Raw genomic sequence first — 18,675 nt, forward strand, 5'->3', positions numbered from 1 at the left:
AGTTGGGGGGACGGGCTGTGGCCCCTCTCTCCATCCTGGGGGCCCAGGTTGGGGGTGAGGGGCCCGGGGGTGTCTGCTGGCATCGTCATCTCGGTTGCATATTATTAATGACTTTTTGATTTTTTTTTTAAAAAACCCTTTTCCCCACCCCCCACCCCCAGCTCCTTTGACCTTCTTCCCGGTCACCCCCGAGTCCCCCCACAGGGGGGAGGGGAGCGCTAAAGGATGGAGGGCAGGGTCGGGGGAGCGCGGCGGGCGGCCCGGGGAGAGCCAGGGGGGGTGGCAAGGGGCGCGAGGCGCAGGGACACCCCGCTCAGGCCCGCGATGCTGCTGAGGCTGCGGGATTTCTCGTAACCTGGGGGGTGGGGAGGTGTGCAGACACAGGGGAGAAGCACGAAGATGGGGTGCAGGGAAGGGTCAGACAGAGAGACCCAAGGCAGGGAGAAAGAGACAGAGAGAGAAAGAAATGGAAGGGGAGGACAACAGATACCCAGAGAGACAGAGAAGGCAAGACAGACAGAGTCAGGCAGACAGAGACACAAAAGGACGGATGACAAGAGACAGATGGACAGAGATGGACCAAGGAGATGGAGAGAGAAAGTGAACAAATCGGGGAGTCAGTCAACATCGATGAGAAAGGGGGAGACATCGGGGAGGGGGGAGAGACTCCGGATTAGGAGGCAGGTTGGTACCCACCGAGCCTCCCCCGCCCCATTCCCACCACAGTCCACCGCCCTTACCCCCCTCCATTGGTCCCCTCATCTGAGGCAAAAGGTGGGGGGCAGCAAGGCGGGATGGTGGGCGGCAGGGGCGTGGGGAGGGGCTGAGTGGAATGCATCTGGGAGCAGCCAGCGGAGAGGGCAGGGAACGGTGCGGCCGCCGTGGCGGGGCTGGGGGCTGACCTAGTTGTAGGGAAAGAGAGCAGGCAGGGGGTGGGGTCTGCAAGGGGGCTGAGTGGAGCGAAGCTGGCAGTGCCCTTGGGGAATCAGATGAGAACTCCAGGAGCAGTGGGGGTGGGGTGGGGGGGGAGGGAGGCTCCTCCAGAAGATTCTAAGGACGGGGTCGGGGGTGGGGGGCGGTGAGGCGGAGGGCTGGGGAGAGGGACATCTTTAAAGGGTCCAAGAAGGCTCTGAGCTTCTGACGGGTGCGGGAAGGCTCTCACAGGCATCTCACAGCTAATGGGACTCAAGATCCAGCAACAGTGTGTGTGGTTTCTGCAAAGCCTGGGGCTGCCTGCAGGGTTCTGCACCCCCGCAGGGAGCTCTGTGGCTTTTCCAGGCAACGCTAAGGGAGCTGTCTGGACAAAAGGTGTCTTGATCGTAGGAGAGAGGGCTTGGGGGGAGATTTGAAGCCCAGTGTCTTGGGGACACCCCCTCCCAGCCATTCCCAATTGCTAACCTGGGGGGAAGGGGCAGGGGGGGACCGAAAGTCTCGCGAGGTCTCAGGCGGTGACAAGAGCTGGGGACAGAAATACACAGAGTCACGGGGGTGGGGAGAGGATGGTCAGGGGAAACCCCCCAACACAGCCTCACTGTTGGGGGGATGGAGAAACGCCGCCGGGATCTCTTCCTCCTCTCTGGTGTTTTCCGCGGGAGGGGAGCAGTGAAATGGGGGGCGGCTGAGACATCAAATATGGAAGGAGCTTCCGGGGTGGCTGGGGAGGGGGAGGGGAGGAGGAGGGATGGGAGGAGGGAGAGTGCTGGGGAGGAGTGGGAGCCAGTGATCAGGTGAGGGCAGATGTAGGAGGGAGGAGCAGGGGTGGAGGACAAGCCTGGAGGAAAGGAAGGTCTTGGGAGGACCATAGGGGACAATTAGGGAGGGAAGAAGCCTGGCACAGTGGCTCAGACCTGTAATCCCAACACGTTGGGAGGCCAAGGCAAGCAGATCACTTGAGTCCAGGAGTTCAAGACCAGCCTGGCCAACAAAACCCCATCTCTACTAAAAATCCAAAAATTAGCCGGGTGTGGTGGCAGGCACCTGTAATTCCAGCTACTCTGGAGGCTGACGCAGGAGAGTCACTTGAACCTGGGAGGCAGAGGCTGCAGTGAACCAAGATTGCGCCACTGCACTCCAGCCTGGGCGACAGAGCGAGACCCCATTTCAAAAACAAAAACGAAAGGGTTGGGAAGGGAAGGTTGTGGTAGGAGAGACTCTTGGGGGAAGGAGCATGGGGGGCAATAGGCCAAAGGGGTCTTGTGGGAGGGAGGGTTGTGGGGCTGAAGGACAGCAAGGAAAAGGCTTGGGGAGGGCTGGAGGGGGAAGGATCCAGGGCACCAGGGATAGAAGCTTCAGCCAACCCCATCAGCTCCAGCCATGATTTGAGTTCAATGAATGGATTTTGGCATCATAGGCAAGAGAAGCAGGGACCTCCCCCACCCAGCCACCCCCACCCCAATCCTCCCTCACCCATAGGCCCACACCCTCCCCACACCCTCTCCCCCTCAATCCCATAGGGGCCCCTCTAGACCTGGGGGTGGGGAACAGAGGAAGGTAAAGGACTGGGAGTGGGTGCAAGCAGGGGGAGGAGTTAGATAGGAGCAGGGAGGGGAGTGGGGGGGTAATGAGATGGAAATGGACAATGACGGGGAGGTTACAAAAAGGAGAGGTGGGGGGGATGGAACAAGAGGAGCCAGACAGTCCCCCCTCTGGACTAGGAGCCCGGAAGCCTGGGGTCTCGGCCCTTGTGCTCTGTGGCCTGGGGTGGTGGGTTGGTCATGGCCTTCCCTGAATGTCTGTGAAATACAGGGGTTTAGGTGAGGCCATTCCTGGAAGCCCCCCAGGTTCCCCTATGGCATCTCCTTAGGCTGTGGACAGGGATCCTTTAGGATGTGTCTCTGCATTTCTAAAGAAGATTCCACAGACGGTTGTTGAATGAATGCGTGATAGATCACATACCTTCAGGTGGCTTCCCTTCACGTTTAAGATAAAGTCCCGCCTCCTCACCATGGCCGAAAATCCGTCCTGATCTTTCTCCCTGGACTCCAGCAGCCCTCTCCCCTTGGCCACTGGGATCAGCCTCACTGTGCTCCTTGCTGTCCCTTGAACAAGCCAAGCTCATCCTCCACCCCCTCCCCCAGGGAAGCTCAGGGCCTGTGCACTTGCTGTTTCTTCTGCCTGCCTGGCCCTTTTCACCCTCCAGGTTCTGTGTCACCTCCTCAAAAAGTCCTTTGCAGAACTCCTTTTCTTCCCCCAGAGACGGGGTCTTACTCTGTCCCCCCAGGCTGGAGCACCATGGCACAATCATGGCTCACTGCAGCCTCCCAGACTCCTGGGCTCAGACAGTCCTCCCACCTCAGCCTCCCAAGTAGCTGGGTCTACAGGCATGTACCACCACACCTAAGTTTTTTGTTTTTGAGGAAATGGTCTTGCTCTGTTGCCCAGGCTGGTCTCAAATTTCTAGGCTCAAATGATACTCCCATCTTGGCCTCCCAAAATGCTGGGGTTATAGGCGGCAGCCACTGTGCCCAGCCAGACCTCTTTAACTGAAGTGGCCAGAGTAATAGTCTTGTTCTTTTATCTTTATCTTAATTGCTTCTTTTCTTCTTCTTCTTCTTTTTTTTTTTTGTTTTTTTGAGAGGGAGTCTCACTGTGTTTGTAGCCCAGGCTGGAGTGCAGTGGTGTGATCTTGGCTCACTGCAACCTCCACCTCCCGGGTTCAAGTGATTCTCCTACCCCAGCCTCCCAAGTAGCTGGGACTACAGGTGCCCACCACCACGCACGGCTAATTTTTGTATTTTTAGTAGAGATGGGGTTTCACCATGTTGGCCAGGCTGGTCTCGAACTCCTGACCTCAAGTGATCCACTGTCCTCGGCCTCCCAAAGTGCTGGGATTACAGATGTGAGCCACCCCCGCCGCCCAGCCTTAATTGCTTATTTTCTGCTTCTTCCTATGAGCGGCTGGAAACTTTTCCTGTAAAAGGCCAGATAGTAAATCTCTTTGGCTATAGGGGCTGTATAGTCTCTGTCCCAATTATTCCACTCTGCTGTCGTGGCTTAACATGGTTGTGTTCCAATAAAGCTTTGTTTACAAAAACAGATGCTGAAAGATCAGGCCCTCAGGCTGGAGTTAGTTTGCTGACCCCTTACAATCTAGAGACTGTAAACCGTGATGGCAGATTCACGCTTTGTTTTATCCCAAATTTGTAGTGCCTGCAACTGTGTTCTCAAGAATCAGTTGTGGCCATGGGTGGTGGCTCATGCCTGTAATCTTAGCACTTCGGGAGGCCAAGGCAGGAGGACTGCTTGAGCCTAGGAGTTCAAGACCAACCTGGCCAACATAGCGAGACCCCAACACTTGAATCCAGGAGGCGGAGGTTGCAGTGAGCCGAGATTACACCATTGCACTCCAGCCCAGGTGACATAGCAAGACAGTCTCAAAAAAAAAAAAAAAAAGAATCAGTTGCTGAAACAGTGAATGAATGGATTGAATACATGAATGAAAGGAGCTAGGAGTTGGCTCGGATTGTTACAAGGATTAAACAATATATGTTAAATTCCTAGCATGTGGTAGGTACTTGGTGATATTTGCTGAATGATTCGTCTACTAAATAGCACCACTGTCTTATCCCCCTCACTTCTGCATGGCCGGCAGCCCCCAGTCTGTCCCTTCTGATCCCTGACCCCGACTCTCTTGGCCTCGTCCCTTCCTCTCCATCCTCACAGCCCTGGCCCCAGCTCACGCTTCCACCTGTCACCTCAGCCTCCTCTCCAGCCTCCTAACTTCCAGCCTCCCACCTCCAGTCCATCCTCACAAGACCCCAGAGCTGCCCTTCCCAGCTCACCTGCCTCCTCCCCAAGCCCCTAGACAAGGTTGCAGCCTCTCAGCCCGGTGCCTGCCTCATATCTACCTGAGAATCCTCCCTCCACAGTCTAGTCTCCTAAGCTCTGTCCTGCGGTTCCCTTCAACCGTTCCTGTCGATGGGATTTCTTCCTCTGCGTGTGGTCAGAACTCCTGCTCAACCTTAAGGCCCCACTGCAGATATCGAGTCTTCCCTGATGCCCGGCGCCGTCCCCTGGGAGTTTCTAGTGTTCCTCTCACGGTCTGTGCTCCCTCCATTTTAGCACACATCGCCTCAAACCGTGACTTTCTAGGTCCGTGTCTGCCTCCTGCTCCAAAGCGGAAGCTCCTGGGGGCATGGTTTTTGTTCACGGTTGAACTCCCCATGCCCAGTACCTGGGATGCGTGGGTGCTGTCTAAGCGCTGGCTGAATTCACAGGGGCATGGACGGATGGCTGAGCCTTTCTCTCCCCATTCTGCACCCAGAAGTGTTCTGGGTATGCCCTCCGTTTTCCTGATTGAATTTTTAAAAAACACCCTAGGACCAAGGAGGGAGGCAGAGATGTTGATGGGGGTGAGGATGGGGTTGGTCGTGAGGGCAGGTGCAGTGTGGGAGGCAGGGTTGAGTTAGTTCGGGGGTTAGTGAGGAGCAGGGTGAGTCCTGGGTAGGTGGGTGTGGGGTCAGTGTCAGGAGCTGGGGGTTAACTGGGTGCAGCTGCTTGCAGTGAGGGGGCCGAAGTCTCGGTCAGTGGGGGCTGCATGTTCTCAGAAGGGTTAGTCAGGCAGGAGTGGGGAGTCTGGGGGTCCGGGGGATCAGAGGGTGGGGGCTACTTACCCCGGGGGGAGGGGGTTCGTCCACTAGGGGGATATCCAGGCCGCGGCGTTGGCGTTGAGGTCGGGCAAGAAGCTTGGGGGGCCTGGCTTACGCCAGTCTTGAGGGGGCAGTGGGGGAGCACCAGTGGCTGGGGGTGGGGGAAGAGGCCAGAGGGTTGAGGGGAATGGACATGGAATAAAGACAGGTGAAGGGTCAGTGGTGAGGAAACTTGGGGCGGGGGTACAGGGAAGATCTGGGAGGGAGGCAGTTTAGGGCCAAGGGAAGGGGGAAGGGAAGTCCACCGCCTCCTCCCCCATCCCCCTCTCCTCCCTCCCCTGGGCAGGGGAGAGAGAGGGAGGGTCCCAGGGGATCAGTAGGGGGGCACCTCACCTTTTCGGATGGAGCCATCAGGGGAAGGGGCATAGTCGGTGAGGAGGAAGCAGGCTCGGTCCCGGCTATAGCGGCCACGGCTTCCAGGCGTGATGGGGCTCTTGTCTTCCGGGGACATGGCGGGCTGGTCAATGGCTGGGCAGTCCTCGTGGGCAAGCGCAGCTGCTGCCGGATCCCCATTGGGGCGAGGATCTGCATCCCAAGGGGGTCAGACAGAGAGACAAAGGAGAGAGTGAGGTGCGGTGAACACGCGGTGGGGCAAGATGTCTGCGAGGAGCAGATGCTGGGATGGTCGGCGGATGTTTGGCACTGGAAGTGGAGATTCAAGGGCAGGGTGATGGGAAGGAGTGGCCAGGAGGGTGGCAGGGGGCACAGCTGGGAGAGGGTATCAAGGGGGAGCGGCTGGGGGGTGATCATGGGGGGTGTTGAGTGCTGGGAAGGGCGACTGCAGTTGGGAAGGGTGGTCTGGACAGGGAGTTGGACAGATTGTGGTGGTGCAGGGAGGTGTTGAGAGCTGGGATGTGGTGGTGGTGCCAGGTGTGGGGTGCCAGGAAGGGTAGGACTGGGGTGGGATGCTGTTTAAAGATATGGTCTGGAGCTGGCCACATTGGCTCATGCCTATAATCCCAGCACTTTGTGAGGCTGAGGTGGGAGAATTGCTTGAGGCCATGAGTTTGAGACCAGCCCTGGCAACATAGCAAAACTCCATCTCTACAAAAAATAGAAAAATTAGCTGGGTATAGTAGTACACGCCTATAGTCCCAGCTACTCTGCAGGCTGAGGCAGGAGGATCACTTGAAACTGGGAGGTCAGCCTGCAGTGAGCCATAATAGTTTCACTGCTTCAGCCTGGGTGATGGAGTGAGACCCTGTCTCCAAAAAAGATAAAAGATAAAAGATGCCAGGCGTGGTGGCTTACGCCTGTAATCCCAGCACTTTGGGAGGCCGAGGTGGGTAGATCACTTAAGGTCAGGAGTTCGAGACCAGCCTGACCAATATGGTGAAACCCCGTCTCTACTAAAAATACAAAAATTAGCTGGGCACGGTGGCGGGCGCCTGTAATCCCAGCTACTCCGGAGGCTGAGGTAGGTGAATCACTTGAACCCGGGAGGCGGAGGTTGCAGTGAGCCAAGATGTTTCCACTGCACTCCGGCCTGGGAGACAGAGTGAGACTCCATCTTGGAATAAGAAAAAAAAAAGAGAGAGATGGTTGCGGATGAAGCAAGCTGGGTGTCGGGGAGAAGATGAGGCAGTGTTGGGGGGTGGTTGGCTGGAGCGAACTTCAGGGGGCTTGGCTGGGGTAGGGGTAGCGGGTGGAGGCATGGCTGGAGAGGATGTGGCAAGCTAGGAAGTGGCTGTTCAGGGAAGAGTGCTGGGCTCTGGGAAGGGCACCAAGGGGAAGGGCTGGGTTAGGTGAGAGATGGGAGGTGGGACGTGGGGGTCCCCTAGGCTCTGACTCCAGCTATTTTTAACTGGTGTGAAACTGGGTCAGCGGCTGAGGGAGCAAGATGGGGGCCAAGTGGCCCAGCTCCCTTTCTTGACCTACTTAAGGTGGGGCAGTGCAGGGGGGGGCCACCAGCCTCTCCTTCCTCCTAGACTCCCAAGCCACTGCCTCTGAGGCATAGACACCCCCTGGGGGAGGAACACACACAGAAGCACAGGTAACTTTCTTCTCCCTCATCTCTTGCTTGTCTCTTCCTCTGAGCAGCACCTCTCTGGATCTCTCTTTGGGACCCTCCCAGGCTGCCCACAGCAAAGCCGACTGACCAGGCCCTGGTTTCCATTCTGCCCTGGGGGCTCTGCCCTGGCCTGACTCTCCGTTTTGAAGTCTGTCTGCCTCTTGGGCTTGCTGTCATTAGAACCCAAACTCTCTGCCGCTGACCGCCCCCACCTCCGCCCAAAATCTACATCCCATCTCTCTCTGGTCTCCATGACAATCTCTCGGTTTCTGACTCCCCGCCTCAGACCCTATCGGCTTCGGTCTCTCTTCCCTCAGGGCTGTCTCCCGGATGCTCAGATGCTGCTACGTTCCCTGGGGTTCTACCTCGGGTCTGCCTGTGATTCCTGTGAGACCCTCTTTCTGTGTCTCTCTGAGCCCCACGCTCCTCCGGGTCCCTCTCTCTGCACAGCTGATGACACTGCCTCTGCCTCGCCAGCCCCTCTGAATACCTTGCAAATCTGCTTCTCCCCAAAACTCTTTCCCATGAAACCTATGTCTCTGTGTGATTATCTGTGCCTCCTTCTTCGCCTGAGCTCCTGCTGTTGGTTTTTTTCTCCCTCACCTCTTCGACGCCAACCACCCCAGGTTCTCTGAACCCCAGCAGCTACCTCCCCAGTCCTCCCTGGGTCTCCACCTGTGCCCCCGATCCCTGACGCCCAGGCTCACCTGCCCGGTTGATCTCAATCACCTCCTCCTGAGCCAACGGGCAAGGCTCGCCGGGGGCTGGCAGAGGAGGCAGCCCCATGATCCCCAGCCCACCCGCTCCCCCCCTGAGCAGCCCGGGGTGCGTGTGGGGCCCCGCTGGGTAGGCCCCGGCCACAGTCACCCCCATGGAGGGTGGGGTGATGGGTGGCGGCGGGCTGATGCCCCCGCTGCCGTGGTGCGGGTGGGGCAGGGGCGGCGGGGGTGGGTCAGGCTTGCAGTAGTTGGGCGAGCCCGGTTGCGGGGGCCGGGGGATGTGTTTGTTCTTCTTCTTGGGCAGCTTCTGCTTGGCCATGGCCAGCGAATAGTACATGCCAAAGTTGTTGACAATGACGGGCACGGGCATGGCGATGGTCAGCACCCCCGCCAGGGCACACAGCGCCCCGACCAGCATCCCCGACCACGTCTTGGGGTACATGTCTCCATAGCCCAGGGTCGTCATGGTGACCACGGCCCACCAGAAGCCAATGGGGATGTTCTTGAAGTAGGTGTGGTTGGAGCCCAGGATGTCATCGGGGTCGGCGCCAATGCGCTCAGCGTAGTAAATCATGGTGGCGAAGATGAGCACCCCCAGGGCCAGGAAGATGATGAGCAGCAGGAACTCGTTGGTGCTGGCGCGGAGCGTGTGTCCCAGCACGCGCAGCCCCACGAAGTGCCGGGTCAGCTTGAAGATGCGCAGGATGCGGACGAAGCGGACCACCCGCAGGAAGCCCAGCACGTCTTTGGCAGCCTTGGAGCTGAGGCCCGAGAGGCCCACCTCGAGATAGAAGGGCAGGATGGCCACACAGTCGATGATGTTGAGGCTGCTTTTAAGAAACTCCACCTTGTCTGGGCAGAAGGTGATGCGCATGAGGAACTCGAAGGTGAACCAGACCACGCACACCCCCTCCACGTAGGTCAGGAAGGGCTCCGTCTCCACCTCCACGTTGGTGATGTTCTCCGGAGGTGCCCCGGGGATCGGGGAGGCCTGGGTCACCGTCTTGTTGCTAATATGGATGAAGCCCTCATGGGTTTCCAGGCAGAAGGTGGTGATGGAGATGAGGATGAAGAAGAGGGAGGCGAAGGCCACATACTGCAGGGCAGGGAGGGAGAGAGAGGGGGAGAGGTGACCTAGGCATCGGGTTGGCCATAACATCCAGAAGACCCTTCCAGTGCCCCCTTCCCCAGCCTCCTGGGCCCAAACTCTGGGCAAAATCCAGGTGTCTCAGCCCTGTGGCTCCATCACTTCCAGAATCCCATTCTCCCCTCTAAAGCTAGCAAAAGGGGAGAGAAAGGAACAGAGGCAGTTGGAGAAGAGCTGGCCCCAGCAGACGCAGCAGATGGGCAGCTTCTTTCCTTGGAAACATTTCTGGCCCCTTGCTGTTTCCTAGACCACCTCCCCCCACCCTCCTGTTCCCTGTGTCCTATTTCAGGGCCCCCCAGCAGGGTCCACAGGTTCTGCTGTGGGACGGGAGCCACCAGGCCTAAGATCACACATCCTGTGTGTCTCGGAGGCTTTAGGGCTCAGCTTGGAGCTGAGCAGACGGGAAGGGAAAAGGTGGGCAGGGAGGCAGAATCATGAGGTGGTTAAGAGTCAGAGAGCCTGGGTATGAATCTGGCTTTTAACCTGTCAAAACTGGGCAAGGAGACTGAGCTTTCTGAACCAGAAGTTTGTAGTGGGATTGTTGTGAGGATTAAATTAGATGAGCATACGAAGGACTTGGCTCCAAACACAGTGCTTGGAGCAGTGCCTGGAACACAGTAAGAAGACCTGAGCTGTTGTTAGGGTATGCAGGCAGCAGTCAGTTGGGGGGCAAGGTCAAGGCCTCACCCAGAGAGGACAAGGCAGTGGTGGTGCCACAGAGGGGAGGTGGGGGTCCGGGCCCTTAAGGGAGGAGGGGTTGAAGGGTTAAGCCTGCAAAAATGGAAGAGGAGATAAAAGAGGAGAGTCAGGCAGGGTTTAGGGCCCTGAAGAGGAAGGAGAGTCACTGGCCTGGACATTGTGGGAGAAGGCAGAGCCAGGGCCAAAGAGAAGTTAGGGCATTTGCCAAAGGGGCAGAGAATGAGGGGTGAAGGGTCCTGAGCCATTTCAAGATGGGGGATAACCAGAGTCCTGCCACACAGTGATGTGGGTTTTGATGAAGGCCTAGAAGAGGAGGGAGTGGGGTCAGGGTCTTGGAGAACGAAAGCAATGGGCCAGGCCCCTAGAGATGTCATGGGCTTTATCAGATATGCAGAGGGGTGGGAGGGGAGAGGTGTGCATTGGAGAAGGAAGGAAGACAGGTGTTATAGTAAAGAGAGGGTTTTAATCCTGTGGGTAGTGGAGGAGGGAGGGCATGGGGAGTTTTGCTATTAATCAGGGGCACAGAGCACGGGGAGGCCACTGCTGGACCACAGAGAGGACCTTGGACTTTGGGGTGGGCCAAGGGCCAGCACTGTCCCTCTGTGCACCCCCCTTCCTCCACAGGGGTTGGGCTCTGGGCTTGACTTCACTGAGGTGCAGAGCTGGGAAGTAGTGGGTGGAGAGTTTCGGGGCCACAGAGAGGACCCTGGACGTTGGGGTGGGCTGGGGGCCGGCGCAGGTCCTCTCTGAACTCCCCCCCACCCCCACCTTCGTTTCTCTGCAGTGGTTTAAGAGGCCAGAGGCCTTCGCAGAGCGCATGCCTAGTTCCCCGCCCCCTCCGAGCCGGGCGCGCGGCGCTAGCTGCGGCACCGCAGTGGGGGCGGGCCAGCCGGGCCGGGGGGCGGGGCGCACGGCGGCCAGTACCGCGGACAGCTCCCCCGCCGCAGTGCGCAGCCGCGGCGGCTAGGGGCCGTCTTAACCCCTTCCGGGCCGGAGCCTAGTATTCAACGCGCAGCCGCAGTGTTGCTGCTTTCCGGCGGGAGGCCAAGGGCCAAGAGTCTAATTAACTCCTTCCCTCCCAGGGCACAGGGAAAGGTGGGCACCCGCCGCAGTGCGCAGCTGCAGAGGCTGGACGGCGTCGGGCTGGTTTAACCCCTTACTCCAGAGTGTGTCAAAAGCAGAAGGGGTAGGAGGGCATGGAGTCTCTGTAAGAAGGAAAGGAGTGATTACGAGGAAGGGGGCGGGGGCAGGGGGCTGTAGGGTCGGACCCTCCACTTTGCTTTGGCCTCAGCTCCCAACTCTCTCAAGCCATCTCACTGGGAGGCTGGAAAGGGCTCGGCACACCTTGGACACCCAAAACACATTGGCGGAGTAAATGAGTATCTCCCGTAGCTGTCCCGAACACCTAGCCTGACCATCACAGAAGAACTCTAACTTCATCCCGCTCCTCACCTCAGCACCCTTCAATGGGGTCACAGGAGAGAAGGGCGCCCCGGCCATGGGGGAAGGAGCCGCTCAGTGTCTTGAGGGGGCATCCAGGGCCATGTCCCTTCCGCACCTCCTCTTCCCCACCTCCCCCCATCCAACCCCAAATCTCGCCAACTCAGCGCTTTCTGGGGACCAAACTTTATGCGGTGGCTCCAGGCGTCCCCCCGCTCCCTCCCCCGGCGCGAATGCGGCACTGCGGCTCCGCATCCTTCCCGGCTCAGGACGCGGCACGGTGGGGGGAGGGGGCCAAGACCTGCTCCTCTGTGTTTGGGTCCCCAGGAGCCCAGGAGGGGGTCTTGGGATCGCTCTTATTTCCCCCATTTCCAATTGCCCCCATTTTGCACTGCCCCCCTTTTCCACCACATTCTCCCTCCGGGGTCCCCGGGACAGGGAGGAAGTTAGTAGGAGGAAATGGTTCAGGAGAGAACCCAGGGGGAGGGTAGTCATTTAGCCTAGGAAGTTATGGATGCTTGAGGAAAGTTTTCTGGGAGCGATGGAGAGAGCTTTGGGGGAAAATCTAGAATTTGGAGAGAGAGAAGGCTCTTTGGTTCACTTTGATGGAGGGGGACAGACTGAGGGGCTAGGTTCTGGGTTTTGCACGGGGAGCGGGTGGAGGTTCCAGAAAGGAAGAGGGCAGGTGGAAGGAATCCCAGGGCAAGGTAGAAAGAATTGTAAGTTATTTTGAGATGAAAGTTTTAGGGCTGATGACTTGAGGGGCCTCCCAGGGTTTGAGGTTAGAAAAAGTTCTAGAGCAGGAGGGAAAGTCACTTAGACTAGAAAAAGGGCTGTGGGGGCTTTGGATGGGGGGAGTCCCAGGGATAGAGAGTGCACTGTGCAGTTAAAATGATGGAGAGGAGAAGCTGCGAGGATCTATGGAGGAGGAAGAACAATTCTGGAGGACATGTGAGGGTTCTGGAGAGGAAAGGCATATGATGGGGGCATGGGATGCTTCTGGAGACACTGAGGAGGAGTGTGAAAGGCTTGGGGGAAGTCTGGAGCTTTATGGGGAAAGTCCTTGAGATGGGAGTTGGCGTGGAGGTTGAAGAGTGTTAAACACAGAGTGAACACAGAGGGGGCCTGGAGGTTCCAACGGAGAAGATGCCCCAAGACTCAGTATTGCAGTGAGGGGGAGGTGAAAATGTCCAGGCAAGAACAAGTGGAGGTTCAGAGGGGTCCAGAAGGCTGTGAGGTTGGAGTGGGGGAGTTTTCTGAGACTTTGAGAGCAGAAGATACTGCAGGAAGGGGGTGGAAAAAATAATCAGGAGATTCAAACTTGGAGAGAGAGGTCTTCTGGGAGACGGGCCACGGGGTGAATCGGGGAGGTGCTGGGAGAAACTGAGAGTTGAATAGGGGGCCCCAGAGAGTCTGGAGAAGGCAGGGAAAGTGGGGGTCAGGGCTCACAGGGCCTAGGAGAATTTGAGGGCTGAGAAGGGATGTCTTCTGAGGGGCTAGGGAAGGTCCAAGAAACCAAGGGCTGGACGGTGACCAAGAGTAGTGAGAAGAGATTTGGAGGGGCCCAGGAGACATGAGGGTTGGGGAGGGTCTCAGAGGAGCCCAGGAAAGGTGGGGACCGGGTTGTTCAGAGAAGCACGGGAGATTCACGGTCTGGAGGAAGTGTCTAAGCGTCTAGGGTGGCCTTGGCGGGGGAGGGGGAACTTTGGAGGGGTCTGGAAGAGCCTGAAGGTTGGAGATCCGTCTTTGAAGGATCTGGGGGATGGCTGCGAGAGGGGGGTGTGTTCGGAGGAGCCCAGGAGACTCAGGATTGGGGAAGAGGCTTCTAGGAGACTGAGAAGCCTAGAGGGACCCAGAGGGGTGGAGCTGGGGCGCTCCTGGGAGACTGGGGGCGCCTGGAGAGGCGGGGGTGGGGTGGATGGGGGCCCCGAGAGCGCGCTCACCCTGGCAGCCCGCGACGAGTAGGGGTCCTCGAAGAGCGCCCACACGCGGGGCTGCCAGCGGCGCCACCATGTGCCGCCCGCGCCGCCCGCGCCCCCTGGCGGCCCCCCGGCGCCGCCGCCCGCGTCCTGGAAGCAGAGGCGCTTGAGCTCGCCGCCCGCTCCGTCCAGGCCGCCGCCGCCCGCGCCCGCCTCGTCGTCCAGGCCTCCGTCGTGGGCGCCTGCGGCGTTGGCGGCGTTGGCGGCGCCCGCGGGGTCGGGCGCCTCGAAGGAGTCGAGCGCCTCCTCAGCGTCGCGATGCTGCCGGTAGGTCATCCAGCAGCAGGCCTCCACGTCGGTCTCGTCGATGCCCCAGAAGCCGAGCTCCTCCTCAAACAGGGGCCCGCACACGTCGGCCGGGCAGTGCAGCTTGCCGGTGCGGTAGTAGTTGAGCACGTACGCGAAGACTCCCGGGTGCCGGTCAAAGAAGAACTCGTCGGCGCCCGGGTCGTAGTCGAAGCGTGCCGCCGCCTCGGGCTCCGTCAGGCCAGCCAGCCGCGTCCCCGGCAGGGTGCGCAGCGTCGAGCGGTACGTCTCATGGCGCACGCCGCCCACGTTGATCACGATCTTGCCGCTGTCGCCACCGCCGCCGCCGTGCCGCCCCATGGCCGCCTCCGGCAGCCCGGGGCATGGCTCGGCGCGCCGGCCCCCGGGCCCGCGGGGTGCCGGGGGGCCCGCCGGGGACGCGGCGGGGCCGGGCTGCGCAGGCTGCTGCTGCTGCGGCGGCAGCGGTGGCGGCGGCGGGGACTCGGGCGGCTGCGGCGGTGGCGCCGGCTGCTGCTTGCTGGCCCCCTGGCGCCCGCGGAAGGACGAGACGCAGACTGAGCTCAGCATTGGACGGGGGGCGGGGCGGGAGGGGCGGGGACGCAGGGGCGGGGACACAGGGGGAGAGACCGACGGGATTGGGTGGGAGGAGGAGCGAGGTAGCGGGGGCGTGGCTTAGGGGAGAGGAACCAAACTGATTGGCCTGGGGGAGGTGGGGCGGGGCTGTGGCTGGGAGGAGTGGGGCGGGCACTCTAACGCGACCCAGCTGGACGAGTCGGGGCCGCCAATGAGACGGAGCGATTGGCTCTTTCTAAGAGAGCAGGGAGGAGGGGCGGGGCGGGGCGTCAAGGGAGGCGGGACCGGTTACTACTAATTGTGTTCGGCAGCACTGGTAGCCAGGGGAAGGCGGGGCTAGATACGATAGAGAGAGACCTTACTGAACTGAAAAAAGTGCGGGCGGGGTAGAGGGAGGAGGGGACACATCCAAGCTATTTAAAGACGCCCGACTGGCCTGGAGGGGCGGGGCCACCATGAGAGAGGCCGTCCTGATTGGGCTGAGAAAGGGGCGGAGAAAAACAAAACAGATTGCACGCCCTCACCTAAAACACCGCTAGGCAGGACCTGGTGGGGAGCAGCATTGCTTGGAAGAGACAGGGCTGCAGAAAGTAGAAACAGTCCAGATGAGACTGCACTGGGGCGGGATCTAGAGATGGAGGACTTTTCCGCGCAAGGGGGACAGGCTGGACTGAAAGAGGACACGGGAAGAACAAAGACTTAGACTCGGTGAGAAGGTGTTGAAACTTGAGAGAGTCCTGGAAACCCGAGAGGGTCTGGATAGGCCTAAGGGAGGGAGCGGGGCTGAGGCTCCAAGGCGGGCCTGGTTAGTCGGGGCTGGGCCCGGAGAATGAGTGTCCGGATGGATGAGTGGTACTGAGGAAGGTGAGTGGGGTCGACAAATAGAAAACGTCTTGAGGCAGGGCGCAGTGGCTCACGCCTGTAACGCCAGCACTTTGCGAGGCTGAGGTGGGTGGATCATTTGAGGTCCGGAGTTCGAGACCAGCCCGGCCAAAATGGTGAAACCCCGCCTCTACTAAAAATACAAAAATTAGTTGGGCGTGGTTGTGGGTGCCTGTAGTCCCAGCTACTCGGGAGGTTGAGGCAGGAGAATCGCTTGAACCTGGGAAGTAGAGGTTGCAATGAGTCGAGATTGCACCACTCCACTCCAGCCTGGGCGACAGAGCGAGACTCTGTGTCAAAAAATAAATAAATAAAAGAAAAAGAAAACGTCTTGAATGGGCGGTAGGAAAGAGAGACTAAGGGAGGAGCGGGGCTTGAGGGGCTTGAAAGCAACCAGGGTAGGCGAGGGCAGGGCAGGGCTAAGGGAGGGTAGAGGAACCGGAGAGGTGGATCCCAGGGGAACAATGAGACTACAAAGAGTACAAAGCTACTGGGCTGGATGGAGGGGAGGGACCTGGAACGGGGAGTCTTCGGGATCAGAAGACCTGGGAGAGGGCACTGCCTAAAGGTCACAGGGTCTCAAAGGGCGAGGCGAGAACTTCTAACGAACGCTACACCGCGGCGGACTGCAGATTGGAGGACCGAGGGTAGATGAGGACTGGTGAGGAGGGGGCACGCAAGGAGGCAGAGAGGACGGGAGAGGGGAGAGGCCAAAGCGCCAGGAAGCACCGTCAAGACTGAGGCAATATAGGCAGGACCGATAAAAAATGGGGTGGGCTAGGAGTCTCAGAGGTCGGGTTCTGGGGAAGAATGGAGTGAGGGGCGGGGCCAGAAAAAGGGGACCGCCTCGGAGCGGGCCGTCCCCGCCCCCTGGGCGGTCGTAGGCTCCGAGAGGCAGAGCGCAGGCTCAGGGGGCTGGGGCGGGGCCAGCGGCTGCGGCTGGGGCTGCGGAGGGAGGAGGCGGCGCCTGCGGGAGCGAAGGGGGCGGGTCAGGGGGCTGCGGGCGCCCTCGGGCCGCACAGTTTCTGGCCCGCCGCTTCCTGCTGCAGGTGCGGCGGCTGGTTCGTATCGCCTCCCTACCCCATCCCACCCCCGCTCCCGTTTCTGGGTTTCTTGGCGTCTCTTTTTCTCCCTTCTTGAGTATTTGTGCCGCCGTCTCTGTTCCCACCCCTCTGAGTCTCCAACCCCTCGTTTGTAAATCTGCCCTCCTGGGTCTCTGATTCTGTCCCCCTCCTTCTGAGTCTTTGCTCCTCTTCTCTCTAGGCCTCAGTCTCTCCTCCCTGGTGTCTCAGTCCCCGCCCCCCCACCCCAGCTCCCCCGAGTCTCTTTCTCTTGGTTTCTGTACCATTTTATCAGGGGTGTGCCTCTCTGTCTGGGGCTCTGTACCCCACTCCCTGGGTCTTGTGTTCCTGTCCTCTACTCCCTCCCCGCAACCCGCTCTGTCCTGCCTCCTCTCTGGGTCTCTGCCCTTTCATCTGAGTCTGTCTCCTCCTTGCTCTCTGACAACCTCTTTCCCCTCCCCCTTCTTCTTCCCCCTCCCCCTTCTTCTTCCCCTTCTCCCCATCTCTGGTGTATTTCCCCCTCCTTCTTCCCCTTCTCCCCATCTCTGGTGTATTTCCCCCTCCTTATTCCCCTTCTCCCCATCTCTGGTGTATTTCCCCCTCTTCCGTCTCTCCCTCCTCTGTCTCTGCTCTTTCTCTTGCTGGCTCTCTGTTCTTCTCTCTCTCCCTCTAAGTTTCTGCCTCTTCACTTTCTCTATGTCCCCTCCCTGGGTCTCTATTCCTCCTATGTTTCACCTTCTTCTGGGTCTCTCTCTTTCTAGGTCTCTGTCTCCACTTCCTGGGGACCCTGTCCCCCTCTCTCTGGGTCTCCGTTCCTTTCTCTCAGACCCCCCATCACCCTCTCTAACCCCCGTCCTAGCTGGGACTGCGTCACTGCAGAGAGAGTTGCAGAAGTGGGGCCTGTCCTGCAGCCCAGGAAGGTCGTTGCCCTCACTCCCCAGACCCAGGGCTCTCCATTGCACCCAATCCATCATGTCCTTCAGCTTCTGATGGAATCCAAGAGGGCACAGAAAAGACATAGGTACTTCCTACCCCTTCCCCGAATTCTGGTGCACCCCCAGGCAGAAGCAGCGAATCCTGAGGTGAGGGACTGGGCTGGGGCTGGATGAGGCTCCTGGGCAATTGGGGGTGGGGTGGTGGAGGCAGGAGCAAGGGCTGGGTAGGCACTATGGGCTAGGTAAGGACCTCGGTCAGCCATCCTCCTCCACACTCCCCCCTCAACCCTGCTTTTCCCTTCTGCTTTTCACAGCAGCCAGGCACGGTATCAAGTGGCTAAATCAGCGTTTTTTTGCAGAGGTCAGAAGTGTGGGAGAAGGTGGGGGCTGTGGGGAAAAGGGGCTGGAATAAGGAGGAATGTGCGATGCGACTCAGGATTAGACTCAGGATTAGAGGCCATGGGAGGGGAAGAGGCAGCGGGCCGGGAGTAGCAAGCTGGTCCGTCCACATTCCATCAGGCCCTGGGAAACTTGGATGCCAGCACTCCCTCATGGCCCTCCACAGACACCACCAGGGTCTATGGGAGGTTTTGTGAGCCTGGAGTCTCCACCCCCCCATTAGAGAGGAGGGGGCTTCTGGAAGCTTCATGAGGGCTCCAAATACTGGACACTCAGCTATGTTCACAGACCGGGAGGAAGTAGACTCGACTCTTGACTAGGGACACCAGGAGGGGAGAGGCCAAAGTCTGTCTCGTTTTCAGTTCCTTTCCCCACCCCTGCTCCTCCCAATCCATCCGTTCCCAGGCCCTCAAGACACAAAATTCCTGAAAGCTCTAACTCCCATCTACGTCATCCTCGGCGTCCCCTGATAACCCTCCCTCCCCCATTACCCCAGGCCCTGGAATTGGGGAAGGGTCTTCCCTCCCTGACTTCTAGGACCCCTTCCTTGTTCCTCTGCCCCCATTCCCACCCGGTTCCATTCGGAGCCTTGGTCTCTGGACACCAAAGGTGAAAATGTGAGGACTCTCTGCCTACGATCCTTCGTCCCCTAAAACCCTCCAAGTACCTTGGGAATCTCCCCGCTATAATCTTTGGGTCCCTGGATCCCAAGTCCCCCGTCTCCAAAACTAGGATTCGGGCTGTCTTACCGCCCCCGGACCCTGAGCCTTCGCCCCCTCCCCCGTACTCACCCCAAGTCGAGGCGAGCTGGGGATGGGGGAATCCGGGGCTCGAGATGGGGGGAGGGGTGACCCAGCCCCGGCAGCTCTGGGCAGCAAGAGGCTGCGGAGGGGGGAGTGACATCACCGCCGGAGG

General features: G+C 59.3%; 1 protein-coding gene and 1 long non-coding RNA gene across 2 annotated transcripts in view; one reads left to right on the plus strand and one right to left on the minus strand.

Annotated features, from left to right (window-relative positions):
* Positions 1–221: 221 nt before the first annotated feature.
* On the minus strand, positions 222–14,485 carry KCNC3 (potassium voltage-gated channel subfamily C member 3). The gene is given in 7 exon segments (XM_063600531.1): positions 222–355; positions 1,399–1,458; positions 5,613–5,709; positions 5,711–5,739; positions 5,982–6,173; positions 8,367–9,474; positions 13,608–14,485. Coding segments are annotated over 6 exon segments (2,313 nt in total). The 5' UTR covers positions 14,478–14,485; the 3' UTR covers positions 222–355; positions 1,399–1,441.
* Positions 14,486–15,060: 575 nt separating this feature from the next.
* LOC117976995 (uncharacterized) overlaps positions 15,061–18,675 on the plus strand; it is a 43,531-nt gene continuing 39,916 nt past the window's right edge. The window contains exon 1 of the long non-coding RNA XR_004667875.3: positions 15,061–15,191. This is a non-coding gene — a long non-coding RNA (uncharacterized LOC117976995). The remainder of the gene's footprint in view (positions 15,192–18,675) is intronic.

Source organism: Pan paniscus, chromosome 20 (genome assembly GCF_029289425.2).
Source record: "Pan paniscus chromosome 20, NHGRI_mPanPan1-v2.0_pri, whole genome shotgun sequence".
In the NCBI taxonomy this organism is placed as follows: Eukaryota; Metazoa; Chordata; class Mammalia; order Primates; family Hominidae; genus Pan; species Pan paniscus.